This window comes from Paramormyrops kingsleyae, chromosome 5, assembly GCF_048594095.1.
Source record: "Paramormyrops kingsleyae isolate MSU_618 chromosome 5, PKINGS_0.4, whole genome shotgun sequence".
Lineage (NCBI taxonomy): Eukaryota > Metazoa > Chordata > Actinopteri > Osteoglossiformes > Mormyridae > Paramormyrops > Paramormyrops kingsleyae.
Genome location: NC_132801.1, coordinates 13,719,555 through 13,740,780, shown reverse-complemented (window position 1 = coordinate 13,740,780; position 21,226 = coordinate 13,719,555). Strand labels below are relative to the sequence as shown.

General features: G+C 41.0%; 1 protein-coding gene across 2 annotated transcripts in view; it reads right to left on the bottom strand.

The window, feature by feature from the left end:
- Nucleotides 1–21,226, bottom strand: part of LOC111848594 (uncharacterized) — a 69,273-nt gene that overhangs the window by 19,379 nt on the left and 28,668 nt on the right. Inside the window, exons 1-2 of one of the 2 annotated variants that reach the window (XR_002839349.2) lie at nucleotides 5,802–15,697; nucleotides 4,174–4,316 (exon numbers count right to left, since the gene is read on the bottom strand). Coding sequence is in view for 1 of the 2 variants with exons in the window: in XM_023820752.2 (XP_023676520.1) it covers nucleotides 4,174–4,316; nucleotides 16,950–17,175 (369 nt within the window). In the remaining variant the exon portion in view is untranslated. Of the gene's footprint in view, nucleotides 1–4,173; nucleotides 4,317–5,801; nucleotides 15,698–16,949; nucleotides 17,176–21,226 lie in introns of those variants that run through there. The other variant, XM_023820752.2, reaches the window with a different exon arrangement.

Genomic DNA, 21,226 nt, shown 5'->3' with positions numbered 1-21,226 from the left:
CTGTCAGCGGCTGAGCTGGACCTGCGAGCAGCGCCTGCCATTTGGCAGCCTGTCTTCCAGGTGACACGGAAACACAGCGTCCCATCTGCCAACCGAGCACCCAAGGTGGGGCAGCATTTGGCCGGCGCCCACCAGAGACACAGCTTACCTCCCTCCGACACCCACCCCTCCCGTCACCAGTGTAAAGCAGTGCGTATGTGTGCGCACGTTTTTGAATTTTTGGGGAAAAAAAGAAAGATATTTGATGGTTGCTCTAATTAGCCTGTCTGTATAAAACTGAACCTTGCTGATTTAATCCTTTTTTAGTCTAGCTAAATTATCATCCTTTTCTAAAATTCAAATTCCAATTTGCATGAATTCAGATATTTCAATTGCAGCAACTTTGCAATTTCTCTCTATGAAAGCCACGGTCAATGCAAACTAAACTGCTCTGTAAAACTCTTGGCTTTGTGGACTCCGGAGTCACAGCCAAAAGCAATTCTGTTAATAATAATTTACACTTGTCAAGATTAAAGATGTTAAAGATGTAAAAACTGGCCAAGCTTGGGCCCCCTAAGCCACTGTACAGAAACATTGTAATTGGGAAGTGATTATCAGCTTGTTAGCTGTTCTTATTATAAGTGCGATTGCTGTGCTTACTGATGCTGAGGTGACTCATTCACAGGACTGCAGGCTCCCCTGTACTTGGGAGATTTTTCAGTTTACAGCATCTACTTTTCCTCCTAAGTTCACATATAGAAGCAATTAAGAAATCGATAACTGGGTGCTTGCTATTCCTTGACTATATATTCTCTATTCCTTAATTGTTATTGTATCATTTATCCTCTAAGGTGAAGATGTGAGCATGAATAAAGGTGCTAATTGTGCATAATTTGTGTTTTAATTTTGATAAAGTTTATAATTATGACTATTCGTTTTATAAAACGAAGGCAAATGAAACACAATTACAATAATTTAAATTATTGCACACACAATAACCATTTTTACTACTGATATAGAGCTAAATTACATCCTCTGAGCAAATTATAGGTTGCTTTTCAGCACTAAAGGTAAGTAAAAACAAAGAATAAATCTGATGAGCAAACCCTGAGCTAAACCAGCGGATGCCTAAACCATACATTTACCACACATTTATGTACCTGGAATCTAATTTTTACAATTATATTTTTTCCATAGTAATAATGTGTAGAATGAAATGTCTTCCTTAGGTTGCAATATATATTACTTTCAATGAACAGATTTTAATAAGTAAGTCTGGTGAAATCTTAAAAGGTGGACTCTGTGTGTGTGTGTGTGTGTGTGTGTGTATGTGTGTGTGTGTGATTAGGTTTACATTACATTGTGGGGGATCAAATGTCCCCCAAAATGTAATAAAAAACTGTTTCTTTGACATTGTGGGGACCATTTTTCAGGTCCCCACAAAGGTCTGTGAATGCAATCAAAAAAATGTTAAATTCCTCGTATTTTGTGTGGTTACTTATGGTTAAGGTTAGGGCTGGGTAGGGGTTAAGGTCGTCATGTTGGGATTAGAGGCTTCCCCATAGAAATGAATGGAGAGTCCCCACAGAGATTTAATGACAAACCTGTGTGTGTGTGTGTGTGTGTGTGTGTGTGTGCCATTGTGACCATGTAAAACTGAGCACTACATCTAAGGCGTCAATGGTGCGCAGCTTTCACTAAGCTACCTGGTTAACACTGGTCTCACCACGGTTAGTAACTTTCACCTTGTCATGCAAGCACAAGATTTAGAAATTAACACAGTACTTATATATTGTGTTTGAAGACTTATTCAGCAGGTACGAAGAATAGTGGACTTAAACTCAGGGGATTTTCACAACACAGTCTGAAAGGGGCAATAGATCTTATTCTCAGATCAGAGAATTAATGCAGGTCTTTTTCATTATATCATCAAAAGTAAGGACATTCTGACAGCAAAAAGAGTGATTGATGAAAAGCTCTACATACGCATTTAATCTGAGGTTGCGCTAAAGTTGATTGACCTGTTACTCCTAAATAGAGCAGCAAGGTCCCTGTCTGCTTAAAGAAATTTGTCATTGTTCCTGCTCGCAAGGACAAAATATCCTGCCTCTCTGTCTACATCAGTTGTTATAAAAGCCTCTGAACGGCTGATTATCTCCCACCTGTAAGCTGTCACAGATTTACTTCTTGACACACTACATTTTGCCTACCTGGCCAAGTACATATGTGAGGATCCTGCATGTTGACTTCAATTCAGCCTGACAAAGTCAGTGCACATCTATTGCACATCAGATTGTCACAGCAAGACATTGCCGCTCCATCTGTCAATGGATTACCTACTTCCTGACAAAGAGCAATAGTACGTGTGGCTGGGACCTCACTTGTCAAACTCCCTCACTATTAGCACAGGTTTGCCATATAATGGTACGAGATAAGGCACATTCAGAGATGGTTTGTGTCCTAAGGAAGTCTCTTCTCCCTGTAGCACGCTAGGCTAACTATTTTTAATTTAAAGTGTCACTGTGCTCTGTGTTGCTAACCACTGTTGTTAGCATTTTAAAGTGTATATACAGTGGTACCTCAGAACTAGAACTTAATCCGTTCAGAACTCCGGATCGAATCCTAAAAAGTTCGAGTTCTGATCGAATTTTCCCCATAAGAAATAATGGAAAACCAATTAATTGGTTCCCGGTCCCAAAAAATTACACCTAAATATGTTTTTTTTTTAGCATTTAAACACAAAATGAACCGGATAAAACGAGAAGATCATATACTGTACTAAACACATCTAAGCACATTTATCAAAACAGCAATTTGTAAAGTAAGAAAATAAATGTATCCAAACAATGTGTAAAGTTTAAAAAAAAAAAAAACAATGTGTCCTGCCCCGATAGCTTGAGATGATGGCTGATGATAAAGCAGAACAACAGAGCACCTGAACAGTTCCTCAGTCCAGTCTCACTTTTAAGTGAGAACAACTAGTTTTCCACATCCTTTAATAGCACCAGTGTTAGAGTCTGATATACAAAGATGAGAATAATAAAATGAAATGTGAGCTAGTCTCAGTCCCTGCCAGACACCATCGTCCCTCTTGTTGTGCCTACAGCACCCTTCACCTCTTTTGTTATCTGTATTGCATGCTATCTATCCTCACTCTATGCATGGTTACTGTGCACGCACTCTATATTCTTTGTATCCAGCACCAATAAAACCAGACAAAATTTTCCTTGTACATGCATAGTACTTGCTGATTCTAATTCTAAAAATAATTCACCATCACACACCCAAATTCACATCCCAACCAGGACTAAAGCTGATTTCATTTCCTGAATGATTTGTCTGGCATGACAATATCTGCAAAACATACGTCTAGCTATTCTACATTTGGTGAAACTGGAACAGGACGACTTAGTGGACTGCAGTGAGGTGATTAAGTCCTCTGCTGTGATAGCAGCGTTTCTTTCCCTGTCAGTCAGACTAGCGCAGCCGGCTGCTGAGAGGAGAACGTGGCTCGGAGATGCCACAGCTTGATTTATGCCTGTCTTCTGCAGAGCCACTGTTTCTCAAATAAAGTTTCCATTTTTTAAAGTTACTGGGTGACAGTTACACAGTCCCCTGTATTGAATTTACCCAGTTTATTACTGGAGTAAATTTTAATAACAGAGAACGTATAGTTCATGGATTTGCCCTTGCAGTTATAATGATATGCTATTGGTATTTTGCATCACTTTATAGGGTGGTTCCATGGTTCAGTGGTTCTGTTTGTTGCTTCCTAATCTACTGGGTTGGGGGTATGGATCCTGTGTATTTGGCTTGTTTTTCCTATGTCGTGTAAGTTTTCTGTGTCCAAACACATAGTCTACTTGGCATCTCTAAATTGCATGTAGCAAATGTATGTATCTGTGTGCCCTATGTTGGACTGGCATACGGTCCAGGGTGTACCGGTACCCTATTTTGCCATAGAATCTGGGAAATGAACACGGAGACAGACATAACATTTCTTTTCTAGCTGGGGAAGTCTGTATTCACAGAAATTACAAATCGCAGGAGAAACGATTCGTTCATGAGCAGCAATTGAAGCTTTTAAACTGCACACAGTGAGTGATTTCCCTACTCATTGGTACCTCTGCATACAATTGATTATTTGACAGTTTAACCTAAAGCACTTCACATGCATTTTTCGTAACCACTTACCCAGTACTGGGTGACAGAGTTACTGGACATTGTCCCAGGAACCACAGGAGAGAGGGCAGCAGACATCCTGGATGGGCTGCCAGTCCATCGCAGGGCACACACCCACAAGCTACGGGCACGTCACCAACCTGCATGTTTCTTGACTGTGGGAGGAAAACAGCACACAGAGGATAAACACTAAAAACACTAAGAGAACTTGAATATGGTTCACATATCTAAGCAGCATTTAAACTAAACACATGGGTTTTGATTTAGTAAAGCCATTTGAGTCAAAGACCAAAATGGCGGCATCCCTGTAAATAAGCCTGCAATCTGCAGGGCACAGCTGTAGTTGGTTAAATGGTTATTTTAAACCATTTCAAAAAGGATATTCACCTCTGAGTTGCACTAATATGGTGCATCTTTATTTTACTTTCAAATGGCCTGTCGATATTTAAGCATTGTTAATTAACTGTTGATATTTGAAGAGTCGGGTGCTCTGACATTTTTCATTTTGAAATAGGAAACTAATATTGTCTAATTTGAGGCTTACTGATTTGTTTATATAATTTATTATTAGATATCTCCAAGATCCTTTGGAGGACAAATAATTTGAAGATAGATGGATTATTAGACACTATTGTATGTAGGTGTTGGCTTTGCATAAATTAATATTTTTCACTGAACTAAAAGGGTCTTTCATAATAATAATTATAATAATTGATACTTTATTGATCCCCATGGGGAAATTGTTTTTAATTTAAATTCATCATATCTGACCCTGAAATTACACATTCACGCATACACAAAGGTCCTATATCAGAATGTGGGTGTATTCATTACTGGGCATGTATTCAAAGACTGGCTTCAGTCTGAATGTTACCACATCAAGTTCCTGATTCTTGCATTCTTAGACTTTGTGTTGTTCAGGACACTGGTTAGTTATGGGTTACACCTGCAGCACTGTTAACCAGATAATCTTTTCTTTTGGGGAAACCGTAACCGTCGTTATACTTTCGAAAAGAAGACTTGTGATGTTACGCAAAGGTTAGGATGTCTGCAGAGTTACAGAAGGTGCGGTGCTGGCCTGGGCTGACTCAGCCAGGTGTCTAACCGGAGAATTTCTGTGCTGATAATATGCCCACGACTGGGCTCCGTCCCTCAATCTGCCAGTGCGTGCTGAGGTGTTGCAGGTCCATCTCCAGGCGCAAAAGCATGGAAACTTGGATCTGCTACTTGAACAGTTTGTTACTTATCCCTGTCCACACAGTGCTTGTGTTGCTCTTGGAGTAACAGGCGGAAGTTTATTATATGTTGTGCATTCTGGATAAAATACTTTTTAGAAAAAGAACCACATGACATGGCGTGGTGCTTCATCATATACTTAGACATGAAAGATAACTTATCTCAAGTTACTTATTTCACAAGGCAAATTGGGGCCCAATTTTTTCTTTAGATCTCTATATACCATAATATTATATTATAATAATGATTAATATAATTATACATTGCATTATTATCCAATAATAATTATTACATATTTATTCACACAAAGGGTGCTAATCAATAATTTAAGATAACCATAAGGATTTAGAGACCCATGTTATAATTATAAAATGATAAAGCGTAACAGAAAATTGGTGACTTACTAATTTGTTGGGCTTGTCCCTTTTTTAGGAATGGAAAGTCATCTCACCAAAGCAGAGGCACAGACCCCGCAGACTTCAGAGAACCTCGACGGCCCTCGACCCCCTGTGCTGAATTCCATTAGGACAGGGAGACAGGTGCATCCCTATCTATCACACAGCATCCGCAGACACACATTTATATGCCCATACATGTATCTGAGTCTCATGGTAATGAAGAAGCAAGTAAGAGATATCTCCATTCCATCCCGTGCGCTATTGGCACACAGCTGCATTATTTATGGCAGCAATTAGTTCCCCCCAGACCCTCACATCTGTTTTGCCGGCATTTCAGGTCTACGTTGCAAACTTTGGCAGTTGACAGAATATGGTCTGAAAAACATCCCCCATCTGCGGACACATAGAGTGTTGGCTTGGCAAACGAGATTATAAGAGGTTCTGAATTAATTGTCCAGAAAGAGGGGGGGGGGGGGGGGGTCAGACAGACAACCTCACCAACCTTATTTGGACATGCTCACAGAATGCAGAACACCAGCGTGACGAATAATTAAGCTGTGCTCACTGGCAATATGACATCACCAGCCGCAAAACAGATCGGTCCCGAACATCGTCAGAATGGGGAAGAGGAAGCTCACTGATGCAATCAGAGGCTCGGCTTCATGTCCACGTTTAACGCAAATACAGATGCTCCCCGGGTTACCATAGTCCGTGTTACGCTATTTCGTCATCACGATGGGTTAATGATTTTCACTTTCAGTACATTATTCAATACATTTTATTTATTTACATCATTTAACATTTTATTATAAAATAGGCTTTGGGTTAATGATTTTACACAACTGCAGGCTAATGTAAGTGTAATCTAAGTATGTTGAAGGTAGGCTAGGCTAGGCTGTGATGTTTGTTAGGTTAGGTATACTGTATTAAAATGCATTTTCGCCTGACGATATTTTCACCTTACGATAGGCTTAGCGGAACGTAACAGCACCGTAACACGGGGAGAGGCTGTACTTCAACATTATGCGCAGTCAATCAGATTCAGTGGGTACACTTGTTAGTCAAAGTCCTCCCTAACTAGGCCTGTGATTTTGTGTTTCTTGTTTCTTTTACTATATGGCATGGGGTCAGGCTTGTTTTTACAGAACTAGTACAAGGATAAAAATGTCTATATCTGATTATGAATTATGTGCTGAAGAGTTGTAGCAACTGAACTAAATTGATTTTTAAATAATGTTTTTGCAGTCTTTAATATTACAGTAGGGTGGCTGAATTCATTTTTCAGTGTTTAACTTATGCAATAAAATATGTTTGTTTATGCGTTTTCCCGTGCTTGTGTTTACTTTGGAAAAAGAGTTAGATAATCAAGCATTTTGAGGGTGTTTAATGTTTACAAAGCTGGTGAGCACTAAGGGATTTTTGAAAAAGAATAATAACATCGGCTTGAATGATCAGCAGTGGAACACACTGTCCTGTAGTCAACATAATGCATAAGGATGCGCATGAGATATTCTGCCCAGATATAGTGATTTTTAAAAGCTTATTGTGAACCGGTTAGTGATGGATGCATTACATGGGGTTCGACTGCAAATACACTCGAAATGAGGAGTTTCAACTAGGACTATTATGAGCAAATCAGGCTGACATGTTTGGCTAACAAGCCAAGGTCAAATATTAACCTGTCTACTGTTACATTTAAGTAATTATACATAAATGCATAACATTCTTATATTCTTAAACCAAATAATTACTGAACGTATTAAACACTCAATATAAAAATATTTGATCTAACCTGATCATAAGCCCAGCAATTTAAACACTGTATTCATATTATACTGTATAATGGATATATTTTTAATCTTTATGCAAATCATTGTTTTATTTTCCAATTGTATCTTTTCTTCCATTAAAGGTTGGACATGACAAATCAAATTAATCTTTAGACAATATAAGCAGTAAGCAAAAAGAAGGCAGTTGTTTCAACAGTAACATCTTAACATTATACAACAAAGAAACCATCAAGGAAATCCTATAGCAATGCTGATTATATTTTAATCTAATCTAATTGACTCCTCCATCTCAGGATCTCAAGTGAAGGAAAATGAGTTTTGCGCATGATTTGGCACATGACTGATCTGAGCATTATTACAGCTCTCATTGTGATGGGTGCATACAATTACTCAAAAAGGTGCTTACATTTTTAATTCCATATGTACAATTCCAAAAAAGTTGGGACATTGTGCAAATTGTAAATTAAAAACCATTATGTTGTAATTGATGCAGTGTGTGGTTTGGCATTGTCATGTTGGAAAATGCAAGGGCTTCCCTGAAAGAGATGTCACCTGGATGGGAGCATATGTTGCTCTAGAACCTGGATATACCTTACAGCATTGATGGTTTCCAGATATACAAGCTGCCCATGCCATATGTACTAATGCAACCCCAGACCATCAGAGATGCTGGCTTTTGAACTGAGCGCCGATAACACGCTGGGTGGTCCTTCGATCTCCTCTTTAGTCCGGATGATACGGCATCCCTGGTTTCCAAAAAGATTTCAAAATTTAGATTCGTCTGACCACAGAACAGTTTTCCACGTAGCCACAGTCCATTTTAAATGAGCTTTGGCCCGGAGAAGATGTCGGTGATTCTGGATCATGTTCATATACAGCTTCTTCTTTGAATGATAGAGTTTTAACTTGCATCTGTGCATGGCAGAGCGATTTGTGCTCACTGACAATGTTTTCCGGAAATATTCCTGAGCCCATTTAGTGATTTCCATTGCAGGATCATGCCTGTTTGTGAGGCAGTGCTGCCTAAGGGCCCGAAGATCAGGGGCAAAGAGCTGGGCGATAAATCGATTTAATCGATTAATTCGAATTTACCGTTCAGGACGATGAGTTTTCATGAAAATCGATTTTATTACTTTTTTTACACAAGAGCGCCAAAAGCGGAACTAATGCGACGCACCATTCTTCACGGGTAAATTAGCGCGGCGCACCCAAACACTGTAGCAGATTCACTAACAACATGGCAATGACAGGGGAAAAGCTGGCGCTTGTGCCCAAGAAAGGTATTGCTACATCTGTAATATGGAATTGGTTCGGTTTTGCGAGGTCGGACACAGACCAAACAAGTCCTCGTTGCAAAGACTTTAAAAACTGTTGCAACCAAAGGAAGCAGCGCGACTAATTTATTCCAGCATGTAAAGCAGAGGCACGCAGCGGAGTGGGAGAAGTGCCACTCCCAGCGAAATGAAAATAGCCGCAGCACCAGCACAACAAACAAAGTTAAGCAAGCAACCGTCCCTGACACATTTTCTAACTATGTGCCATATGATAAGAATCGGGCACGATGGAAGGCGATAGCAAACGCTGTCGCGATGTATAGTGCAAAAGACATGGTGCCCATACATATTGTGGAAAAGCTGGGATTCATTAACATGCTAAAAGTTTTAGACCCGAAGTACGTGCCTCATTTTTTTTAACACTGGCAATTTTTCAAAAGCTTTCTTTTGCACTATTTCAAGCCCAATGGCATAAAGTATTTACTTAATACCAAGCTGACATGATAAAATTGTGTGTTTTTTTTCTATTATTATTACAATATTACTTATTACTTTTATTTAGAAGTTTGAGGGCATATTGTGTTGTTGACAGTTTGAAAATAAGCTATAGAGAAAGCTTTCTAAAAGTTTTTACAAGTTTCTAAAAGTGTTTACAATGGCGTGGTCTGCCATCTCGCTTACAAGCATCTTTTATGGCTTGTGAGATTGCACTTTAACCCTAAAGTAAAAAATGCTCAATAAAGTTAAAACTTGTTTTGAACCATTTTTGTCATCTGTAGTTTGATTTTGAGTAGGGGAGGGGAAAATCGATTAAAATCGGAAATCGGATTTTTTGTGAAAAAATCGGAGATTTTATTTTTAGGCCATATCGCCCAGCTCTAGCATCCGGTATGGTTTATTGGCCTTGTCCCTTACGCACAGAGATTTCTCCAGATTCTCTGAATCTTTTGATTATATTATGTACTGCAGATGATGATATTTTCAACCTCTTTGCAATTTTATACTAATTAACTTTTTTCTGAAATTGCTCCACTATTTGTCGATGCAGTATTATGGGGATTGGTGATCCTCTGCCCATCTTTACTTCTGAGAGACAGTGCAACTCTAAGATGCTCTTTTTATACCCAATCATGTTACTGACCTGTTGCCAATTAACCTAATTATTTGCAAATTGTTCCTCCAGTTGTTGGGTTTTTGTATCACTAACTTTTCCAGCCTCCTACTGCCCCCGTCCCAACTTTTTTGAGACGTATTTCTGTCATGAAATTCAAAATGAGCCAATATTTTTCATGAAACAGACAATGTCTCACTTTGATATGCTATGTTGTGAATAAAATATGAGTTTATGAGATTTCTATCATTGCATTCTGTTGTTATTTACAATTTGCACAACGTCCCAACTTTTTTAGTATTGGGGTTGTAGCCTTTAGGTTTCACTGTGACTGTATAGTTTACTGTGACTTGAAGATTTGAAAAGATGCTTAGCTGGTTATGAATTATTCATCTGTTTTCTGAAGCTATTTGTCATATTCAGGGTCACAAGGGATCAAGCGCTTATCATGGAAGCTACGGGTACAAGGCAGGACATAAGCCAGGATGGGGCACCACCCCAAGCTACGGGTACAAGGCAGGACATAAGCCAGGATGGGGCACCACCCCAAGCTACGGGTACAAGGCAGGACATAAGCCAGGATGGGGCACCACCCCAAGCTACGGGTACAAGGCAGGACATAAGCCAGGATGGGGCACCACCCCAAGCTACGGGTACAAGGCAGGACATAAGCCAGGATGGGGCACCACCCCATCACAGGGCACACTCACACACACCTACAGGCAGTTTGGTGACATCAACTCACCTGAGCATGTGTTTGGATTGTAGGGGAACCCAGAGGAAACCCCACAATGACACAGGGAGAACATGCAAACTCCACACACAGGGAGCCATGGCAGAGATTCGAACCCTAGTCTAAGATGTATGAAGTAAAAGTGCTAACCAGTGTACCACCACCCCAGTGAATCTGGGTCTCCCAATTGCTCATATGGACTATTTTTAGAATTTATTCTGCATGGTTAGTCATCACATTGTTGCATTACGAAAGTCAACACAAGAATTTGTAATGCTCTTTTTGGTCGGTGATGTTCAGCTCTAATTGTAAAGTTTATGTCTGTGATTCTAGCGACTGAGAGTTCCTAAACGGAAAATCGAAACTTATGGGTCAAGTAGATTAGGAACAAACAGGTGAAGTGAGATCAGAATTCCCTGTGTTCTGCGTTTTAAAAGCCCAAGATGATGTATTGGGGTGGTTATTATATCCTTTCATTATGCCTTCTGATACACTTGCTACAGACATAAAAGATAAAGTTGAAAGAAAATAGTGTTTGTTCTGGGTTTCAATGAAGATGAATGATGGGAGAATGGCATCTTGGCAACTGTAGGACTAGGTATTTTCAATTATGTAAAGTGTATTTCCTGAACGTCCTCTCAGGACATTGTGAACTATTGAAGTTTTTAAAATCCTCACAATGACATAACATATTGGCAAGATATGCCTGTTTTCTATAGTGCCCCTTTTCTATCTACTGTGTAAAACTCTGCATATGTGAAAATGGCCCAGAATATGGAATGGGAGTTTTTTATTTAAATTTCATTTTGTGCTCCTGGGCTCTAAAACAGTAAATGGAGACAAGGACTGTTTACGCCTGCAAATGAGTTCTGTGGTCCTGCAAAGCACTCGGTGATACATTAACCGTTTCACTCTCTAGTCCCAGAATCAAAGAGTAGGACTCATGGCTGTATGGATACGACGATTCCCACGCAGTGCACAGTGCGTGAAAGGGGGCATTGAGAAGGGTGACTGTTAGAATGCCAGAGGGGAAAACAAGCTTTCACCTTCGCTGTGCTCTTCATGGTCGTCCCATTGATATTTCACACGTGAGTGAGATGCAAGTGAGGTACGTCTTCAGGAGGAGATTGCTGAAAAGACGACCCTGCCCTTAAATCCAAACATCTATTGATGTAGGCGAGACATAGGGTAGCTGCCTGCCTAACAGAGTTGAAAATTACCTCAGCACAAGTAAAAATATCACTCCTTAGACCTTGCAAATTGCTCCAGTTATTTTCATTTGGGTAATTAGCCAGAATGCCGCTTGCAACGGGATAATGAATGTTTAGCAATTTGAAAACAATCACACAAGTTAACATTTATAGCCGCTATTTAATCAGTTGGGACAGTCACCGGACAGTGTCTGTGAGATGATTCTCTAATCTTTTAAATGTAATGCAGGTTGGTCCTGGGAGAGAAGGGAAGCGTCGGATCCTCAAATCAGTGGAAAGGAACAGAGACCAATCTGTATTTGACAGCTTTAGCCTCAAGCTGTAATGAAATAAATAGTGTAGTCTATCTGCAGGAAGCGGAATTACTGGCATCAAATGTTGAAAGAAAAACAAGCTGTGTATTGTGGATTGAACCAAGCATTGTCAAAGACATGAGCAAACTCTGCCTTGGATGGTCAGAAGGCCTCGGACATCCACAGTGACCCAGACTCCGAGTGGGTCTGCCCGTTCCTACCCCCACTGATATTTATGGCTATTTTTGAAATTTATTAACTTCTATTTTATATGTGTGTAATTTAAAGGACAAAGCATTTATATCAAAATTGGGGACCTGGAAGGTGAAAGAGTTGATAATGTAATAAAGATTGGATCTAATTGAAGAAACGTCCAGAGCCTGAGACTGACACAGTGTAAAAAGATCAGTTTGATGCACATCAGCCAATAAAAACTCATGAAGTATTTTAAAAAAATTGACGGTGTGAATTTGTTTTGATTTATTACAAAAATGTATAATCTTCTCTGTGAAATTTTTGAGCATAGCTGAGGGGTATAAGATTCAGTTTGTCATGAAACATTTCTTAGGGTGACCAGATAATCCATGTCAGGGAGGACACTTTGAGCTACTTCGGGTTTTACAAACTAATTTCAAACTGAAAGGCTCCTGTGCTCGGCTAATTAGTTCAGCTCTTCTTCTAGTGACACATGTACGATTATAGGAGACTGACCAATTAGCACACAGTAAGAACTCAGTGCTCAAGTGAAATCCAGGTCCTTTTAATTGAAATGGTAGTTTACAAATCCTGTCCTAGCTCAGAGTGTCCTCCCTGACATGGATTATCTGGTCGCCCTACATTTCTGAAACAATTGTTCCAAGTGCAAGTTGATGCCACTGGCTCTGTAACACACAGGAAGTTGATGCCACTGGCTCTGTAACACACAGGAAGTTGACGCCACTGGCACTGTAACACACAGGAAGTTGACGCCACTGGCTCTGTAACACACAGGAAGTTTACACCACTGTCTCTGTAACACACAGGAAGTTGATACCCCTAGCTCTGTAATACACAGGAAGTTCACACCACTGGTTCTGTAACACAGGAAATTATGGATTAGAAATCTCTGTATTATACTTTGTGGTGTTTTTTTTCGAATATAGCTACATTTTACTTTTTATAATATTTCACAATAGCTCAGCATTATAGCATTGTATATTCCTGAACTGGATGATTTATTGGGGATATCAAACAAGATGGCGGTGTTAAGTTGCAGCGGCCTCTCTAGGCCCAAAACTTTGGTGCTAAAGTGTGGTTCTAGTCGATTTTTGCACCGAACATACAGTCACATGGGTACTGGAACAATTGCTACAGGGACCAGGCCCTCCTGATGCTGCTGGCCGGAGGAGGGGACATCACAAGCGGTGTGCGAGGAAGCGGAAGCACGGAAAGAGGCAGGGGTGCATGCTAGGCTAAAAGCCAACGCTTCCAGGCCAGCTATCCTGTCCATCCAACTCGCCAATGTTAGCTCGCTGGATTATAAACTGGACTTTATCCAACTCCAGTGGACTGCCCAACATGGCTTGCTAACGTTCCATTCAGATAGAATCGAAGCTCTGTCTGGTAACACCTGAGGAGGGGTCTTATGTGTCTACATCAACCCAGACTGCTGTAGGAATGCTATGCTGGTCCCTAGTTACTGCTCACCGCTGCTGGAATTTATGACTGTCAGATGCAGACCATTTTATTTACCACGTGAATTCACTACCGTGCTCACTGTCGCGGAATACATCCCGGCCAGCGTTAATGCCAACAACGCACTGGCAGAACTTTACGGAGCCATCAGTGAGCTCTGTAATGCACACCCAGACGGACTGCTTATTGTAGCTGGTGATTTCAGTCACACAAATCTCAGGTCAGCTCTCCCTATATTTCATCAGTAGCTGAATGTTGTAACGAGGGGGATGAACGTTCTGGACTGCGTTTACACAAACACTGCTGGTTTGTACCGTGCTGAGCCCCGCACCCACCTCGGCTACTCAGACCACATCTCTGTTATGCTGATCCCAGCATATAGACCGCTGGTCAGATGTGCCAAGCACGTTCTGAAGCAGATGACAACCTGACTCCTAGGAGCCATCACTGCACTTCAGGACTGTTTTGAATACACTGACTGGGACGTGTTTAGGGAAACTGCAACCTACGGTGGCTGTACCAGCCTGGAGTCAGTGACAGCTACAATGATGCAATGATGATGTTACTGTCTCCAAGACCATCCTCACACGCCCCATCCAGAATCCATGGATGACTGCAGAGGTGCGCGTGCTGCTGAGAACCTGAAACATTGCATTCAGGTCACATGATAAGGCTGCCCAGAGAACAGCAAGGGCCAACCTGTCCTGAGCCATCAGAGCAGCAAAGTCTGCACATGCTCAGAGAATCCACAGCCACTTCCAAGACACTGAAGACATATGATGGCTGATGTGAGGAGAACTCTGCTCAGAGTCAACCCATGAAGGCTCGCCGGCCAAACAACATTCCCGGTCTTGTGCTCAGGGAATGTGCAGCCCAGCTGGCAGATGTCCTCACAGACATCTTCAACATCTCTCTGAGCACCACTGCCATTCCAACATGCTTCAAAACCACCACCATCGGTCCTGTGTCAAAGAAGTCTCCAGTGTCCTGCCTCAACGATTACTGTCCCGTCGCACTCACACACATTATCATGCTTTGAGAGGCTCGTCATGAGGTACATAAAATCACAGCTTCACTGGACCTCCTGCAGTTTGCATATCGTCCCAACCGCTCAATGGATGATGCTATCACCACCACCCTCCACCAGGCCCTCACCCACCTGGACAAAAAGGACACATATATGAGAATGCTGTTCATAGATTTCAGTTCAGCATTCAGCGCAATCATTCCTCAGTATTTGACAGGAAAGCTGGAACTACTGGGTCTGAACACGCCCTTTGCAACTAGATCCTGGGATACCTGAGAGTGCACCTCCCCCCCAATTCTCACCCTGCTTTACAGAGGGACTATAGAGAGTACCCTGTGTAGCTGCATCAAGGCCCTATGGAGGATAGCAAGAACAGTGGATAAGATCATCGGGGCGTCTCTCCCCTCTGTTGCAGAGACATTAACGCGTCACACTGCATCCACAAAGCCAGCAGCACTGTGAACAACCCCACACACCCCTCCAACACCCTCTTCTCCCCCCTCCCGTCTGGCAAAAGGTTCTGTAGCATTCGAGTCTTCACTGCCAGGATGGGATACAGTTTCTTCCCTCAGGCCGTCAGACTCCTGAGCCAGAGATGAATCACTAATTGTATGTCATATGCCTTTTATTATATACTGCACACTCTCTATCCTGCTGTTACTCTTTGCATTTATGCACTTTTATTTACTATTTATTGCTGTCCTGCAGCTAAAATACAGTATAGGTTGTAATACTTTATCTACAATAATACTATTTATTCAATATCCACTCAAAGCAGCATGGTTACTACTGTTACTATTGTAGACTGCGCCATATGTTGTTGCATCCTGTAAATTGCACTGTGTAGTCCAGTTTTATTTCTGTCCTTTTGTTTTTTGTACACCTTGGTCCTGGACGAATAATGTTTAGTTTCACTGTATATTGTGTATATCCTCCAGAGACCCCACCCATTCCTTTATGTCCATTGTAGTGGACATTTTATTTTTGCATCTATTTTTTCACTGATGTTAGGAAACGTATTTATTCCTGTTGTACACTAAAGAGGACATGCTGTGAAATTAAAAATAAAAATTAATTTGAAAAAATCTAAATTGTAAGATTTATTTCCTCCAAAGACAAATAACCTACAATTGAAGGACACTTTTTTCCTTGGGTCTGAGGAGGATATGGCTGAAATGACAATTAAACCTACTTGACTTGTTGCACAAACTGGACAATAACAGAACAATAATTTCCTGTATTGTAATAGGTTCAAAAAACATAGCATTAACTATCTTCTTAAATGGCTTAAACAACTAATCAGAGTGCATGTATGTAATTATCTTGTCTCTCATTCTTGACGCCTGGTAATATCTGTGCCAATGATTTCAGCTTATCTTTTTGATAAAATGTATACATGTCAAGGTATCTTTGGACGTAAACAGCGTCTTTTACAGTCAGCCAGTGCAAGTCTATTGCTCCAAAATTACAGAGAAGTATATTATCTGAGAGTTACACATATCTGTCACGTCCTGCCTGCCACGTCTGCCGGACCCTCCTGTCTCCTCCCTCACGTGCTCCTGATGAGCCTGATGCTTGTTGCTACACATTATTCTCTGTATTTATGTCCCTGTTTGTCTTGTGCTTGCTTGTCCGGTCATTAACGCAGCTCCTCCTGTCCACCCGTGTCTGTCCCCATTCTACCCTTCTCGTTCCCTCGCGATCTGGTTTTTTATTTCCAGTCCCAGATCTGGTTTATTTCCAATCCCCGAGTGCTTCAGTTCAATAAAACTTTTGTTTCGCCTGCCTCTCAAGTCATTTGTCCCGCTTGGCGTGACAGAATGACCGGACTCCATCTTTCGCTTCGCATTTCAACCTGCATTCTTTCCCCTTGCCTGACCTTCTCCCAGTGTTCAGTCCTCCCTTGCAGTGATGGTTGGTGGACAATCCCCTAATCGACCCGCTGAGCGAGAGCTACCTGGGGGAGCTCGAGGAGGAGGTCCCCAAAGAGGCTCACAGCATGTGGGTTGCCCCACCTGTGTGGAGGTCATACTGGGCTTACCTCCACGACGAAGAAGATGAGACGCTTGTGTTGATTCCTCCAGAGCCCCATGTCTCTGGAGTGGGCTGGTTTGCCGCTTCCCCACAGCTTTGCTTGCTTCTCTGCTGTGTGAAGCCCCGAAGCTTGCCGCAGATTCGTCCACTGGCTTCCCAAAGCTTGCCGCAGATTCGTCCACTGGCTTCCCAAAGCTTGCCACTCCACCTGCTGGGTCTCCAGCCGTAGGAAGCTGAAATGGAAAAAGGTGGCTGAACCTGCACCACAGTTCATCTCACATGACCCAGTTCGGCTAGAGCCCAGCCTGGGAGAGGCCACTGCCACACCCCCAGCAGGCGGCCCTGGTAAGGCCTCCAGCCCCTTCTCCAGTGCCAAGCCCAAGAGGGGCTACCACTCATCTTGAGCCGCTCCACTGGTCTTTCATGCCCATAGGACACACTTTGGGGAGCGGGGTACTGTCACGTCCTGCCCACCACATCTGCCTGATCCTCCTGTCTCCTCCCTCAACTGGTCCCGATGGGCCACCCCTGATGCTTGTTGCCCATATTAGTCTTTGTATTTAAGTCCCCGTTTGGCTTGTCCTTGCTAGTCCTCCTGTCTACCCGTATCCGTCTACAGTCCACCCTTCTTGTTTTGATCCCTTGCGATCCGGTTTACTTCCAGTCCCAACGTATTTAATTTCAATAAAATCCCCTTTGTTTCACCAAACGCCTGCCTCTTGAGTCATTCGTCCGACTTGGCCTGACAGTATCAGTTTTATCAGTCTTTCAGTGATGGTGTTGAAGTCATGAAAATGTTTGTCAATAAAATGTTGTGATGTGACCTGTTAAGAAAAGACATAACCTCTCCTTATATGTATCATTCAATTTTATCCCTTAGGGTTTTCATATAAAATGTGAAGCGTGAATGCATAAAATGTGGAGTAAGAGATGTCCTGTTACTGTGTTAAATTTAAAATAATCAAGAGTGCGAGAAAAATAACAAAAGATAAAAAATTCAGGCCTTACTCTGTTGTTCTTTATATGTGTGCGGAAAAGACTATAACATGCTTTGGAATAGGTTGAAAGATTAATTGCAGATATTAAATAAGAGCATACCACTGCAGAATTCAAATTTTTATCTGTGCAGTAACTCAAAGGCACAGAAACTACCTTTCAGCTAAAGACCTTTAGACCTTTTACAAGCTAACTGAATTTTAGGTTTTCTGATTGCATGAAACCAGGTTTTCTGGCATATGACGGAAAATGCTGAGGTTTAAAAATATCACACAAAGTTTTATTCCCCTAACTTAAGTCAAATGCTTTGCCCCTGACCTCTTCTGGGTTAAGAAATGACTTCTCCTTTTGCAATAAATTCTACTTTGTTTCCTGTCACATTTAGAATGGCGATGAAACCTAATCCATCTATATTCTTCCCACTATCAGGGCTGGAGTTTCTCCCAAGCCACAAAGGGCACAAGGCTGGGGTACAGCCTGGGCAGGACACTAGCTCATCACCAAGGCCATGCATGCACAGAGAACGCAGAGAACCCAGGGAGAACCCACATTACATGGGGAGAACATGCAAACTCCACATACAGAGGTGTGGTTTGAACTCCCAACCTTCTGAGGCAGCAGTACTAACCCCAGAGCCACCATTCTTATTGTTCTTGGATTATTTACCAAAAGTTACAATTAAGGCATGGAAATGTTCACATTGATATTCCCAGAACTGCAACTAATACTGCAACCAAGACTAACAAAACAAAACCAAAGGAGGGTCATGGTAGAGCAGCAGGTAACACTGTCACTTCGCACCTCAATGGTCATCGGTTCAAGGTTGGATGGTGTTGGCAGTATACCTACAGTATTTAGAACTCTTATAAACTAATACTTTATTATAAAACAATATCTTTCAACATTAATTGTATTAAAAGGATGTTCAAATAATAATGTTATCTTGCTGACTTTGACAGAACTTTCAATAGAATGTAAAACATGAAAATAACGTTCCATTAATGATACAGTAAGAACATTCTCTGCCAGCTTTTAGAGGACCATCACATAGCATTGGCTAAAGGTCCCGGAACGTTCCCTGTGAACCTTAATGTGTACACATACAAAATTCCTCTGCAGTCAGAGATGCTCTTCCTTCATAAGTACTATAGAATACTTCTGTTCAATTCCTCCAGTCTGTCCTCCACCCACAGCCTAGGGCCATTTTACTTAGAGCCAAAAAGGTCATCTTTTGCTGGCATCAATGCCCAACTGCACAAGGCAGAGAGAGACTTGCAGCACCGTGACTAATTAGATGTGACAATGTTAGTGTACAATTAATTTTCAAACGCAACACGTTAGAAATGAGGGATCGACCTAGCACAAGGTGAAGGTAGTGAAAAGGATGATAAAAGGGATTGGTTTGGGTGGGTGGGGGTTTGACACAACCAACAGCTGGTGTGATGTGCACAGTCTTCCTCCTCGAGGTAATTCACAGTTCAGTTTGAGAAAAACTGGGCACAGAGGGAATGCAAGGTGAAATCATTACAAGTACAGTACACTGATATTAGTAATGTAATCAGTCAAATGTCATCTGTTTAATGTATTATAAAGTTTATATGCAATGTGCCCCTTTTGCCTGCAAGAATGAAAGTGCCCCCCCCCCCCCCCCTTCGAGGTGCTGAGTGTAGATTATCGATAACCAACGATCATACAAAGTTTTCCAAGGGGAACCCCACAGCCCCCCCCCGAATGTGAAAATTCACCACACCGGCAAGCAAAAAGTCGGTTGGGCGACTCCCCCCTGTTCAAGCACCTGCTGATATCAGATGCATTTGTTTAATGATTTATTTGTGAAATATGAAATATAAAGATTCTCCAAAAATTCAGATAGTAAGATAATGCAATGCACATTTTCTCTAGTAAAGATACTCAAATTTGGTACAGAAGATATGTGACCCTTAGTCAATGTTTGTGAAGGTTTAGTTAATTTTAGTTAATAATCCTGTGTATTATTGTCATTTTGTAAGTCCTCTGAAAATGGAAACTGAAAATGCAACACTGGTGGTTTTAATTATCATTTATTTGTATTTTTATTTAATCATCATATCAAACAATGCCCTGCATGACTTGCATGAGGGGGTGTCTGATGATTAAGTTTTTAATTTAATTCCAATTGCAATATTCTTCTGAGAAAAAAAAACAACAACATGCTTTCTTAAGTAGGACTGGTCATTTAAAATATGCTATTTCACTTGTCAAATATAAAATGGCAAGTATAAAAGGCACTTTAGATCTTACAGCAGCTTGTGTTTACTTGCATCTTTTGAAGCTAGACATTCATTTATTTCATCTTTATTTATATTTATTTTTTTGCTTTGCTTTGCTGTGCTCTAAAACGTTCTGGCATCTTCTATTTTCATGGAATTGCATGGAGTCTCATTCATGTTGAGTATTTTGCAGCATAGCCTCTGGTGGTATAAAATGCAGTGGTAATTGAGGAAAGGTGAGAATTCTTCAACTTTCTGACAGTGAGTTATGAAAGTGTTTGGGGAATTCATTAATGGGGTAAGATATACGTGGTCATGAAACCAGTTTGGAAGGAAAACTTGCTTTTGAATGCATGCTGGGCTTCTTTTAAGTTACGTTATCATACTTTTAAACACCATTTGAATAAAGCTATAAAAAAATTCTGCTGTGTGTTGCTTCTATGGATATATTGAATTGCAGTAAAAATAAAACAGTCATAGTCTGTTTGAGTGTTCAGACTGGCCATCTGCATTTCAAAATGTCTTGTGATTCATGATTGACAATTCTTATATTGCTGCAGTAATTGGATATTTGTATTTTAAATTATAGTTTGCTGCAGATGTAAGCTTCCCTAACCATCTCAACATTCTCAAAGGGTGTGCAATAGAATGTGGCTCATCAACATGTTGGAGTCACACTGTTAGATTATGTGAGAGGCCTCATGTAAAGAACTGTTGTCCTCTTTAGTCCAAAGCTATCTCTGCTTTTGCATTCTTTTCATTTTACACTGGGGGGCGGAAGTCTTACTTTTTGAGAATTGTTTTGAAATGTCTCTTAGCATTCTCTTTTCTGGCAGTGGACATACTTGTCACACAAATTAAATAGACAGAATTTGGTGTGAGAAAATGTTCATTCGCCTTGCTTTGAAATGTATGTGTTTGATCTTTTATTGTGGTGCCCATTAAATAAAAACAAAAATTCCAGGACAGCATTGTTTACTGTCCAGTTAGTGAACAGTTTTCTATCCACTCTAAAGATAAGTGCATCACTTAATTGCAA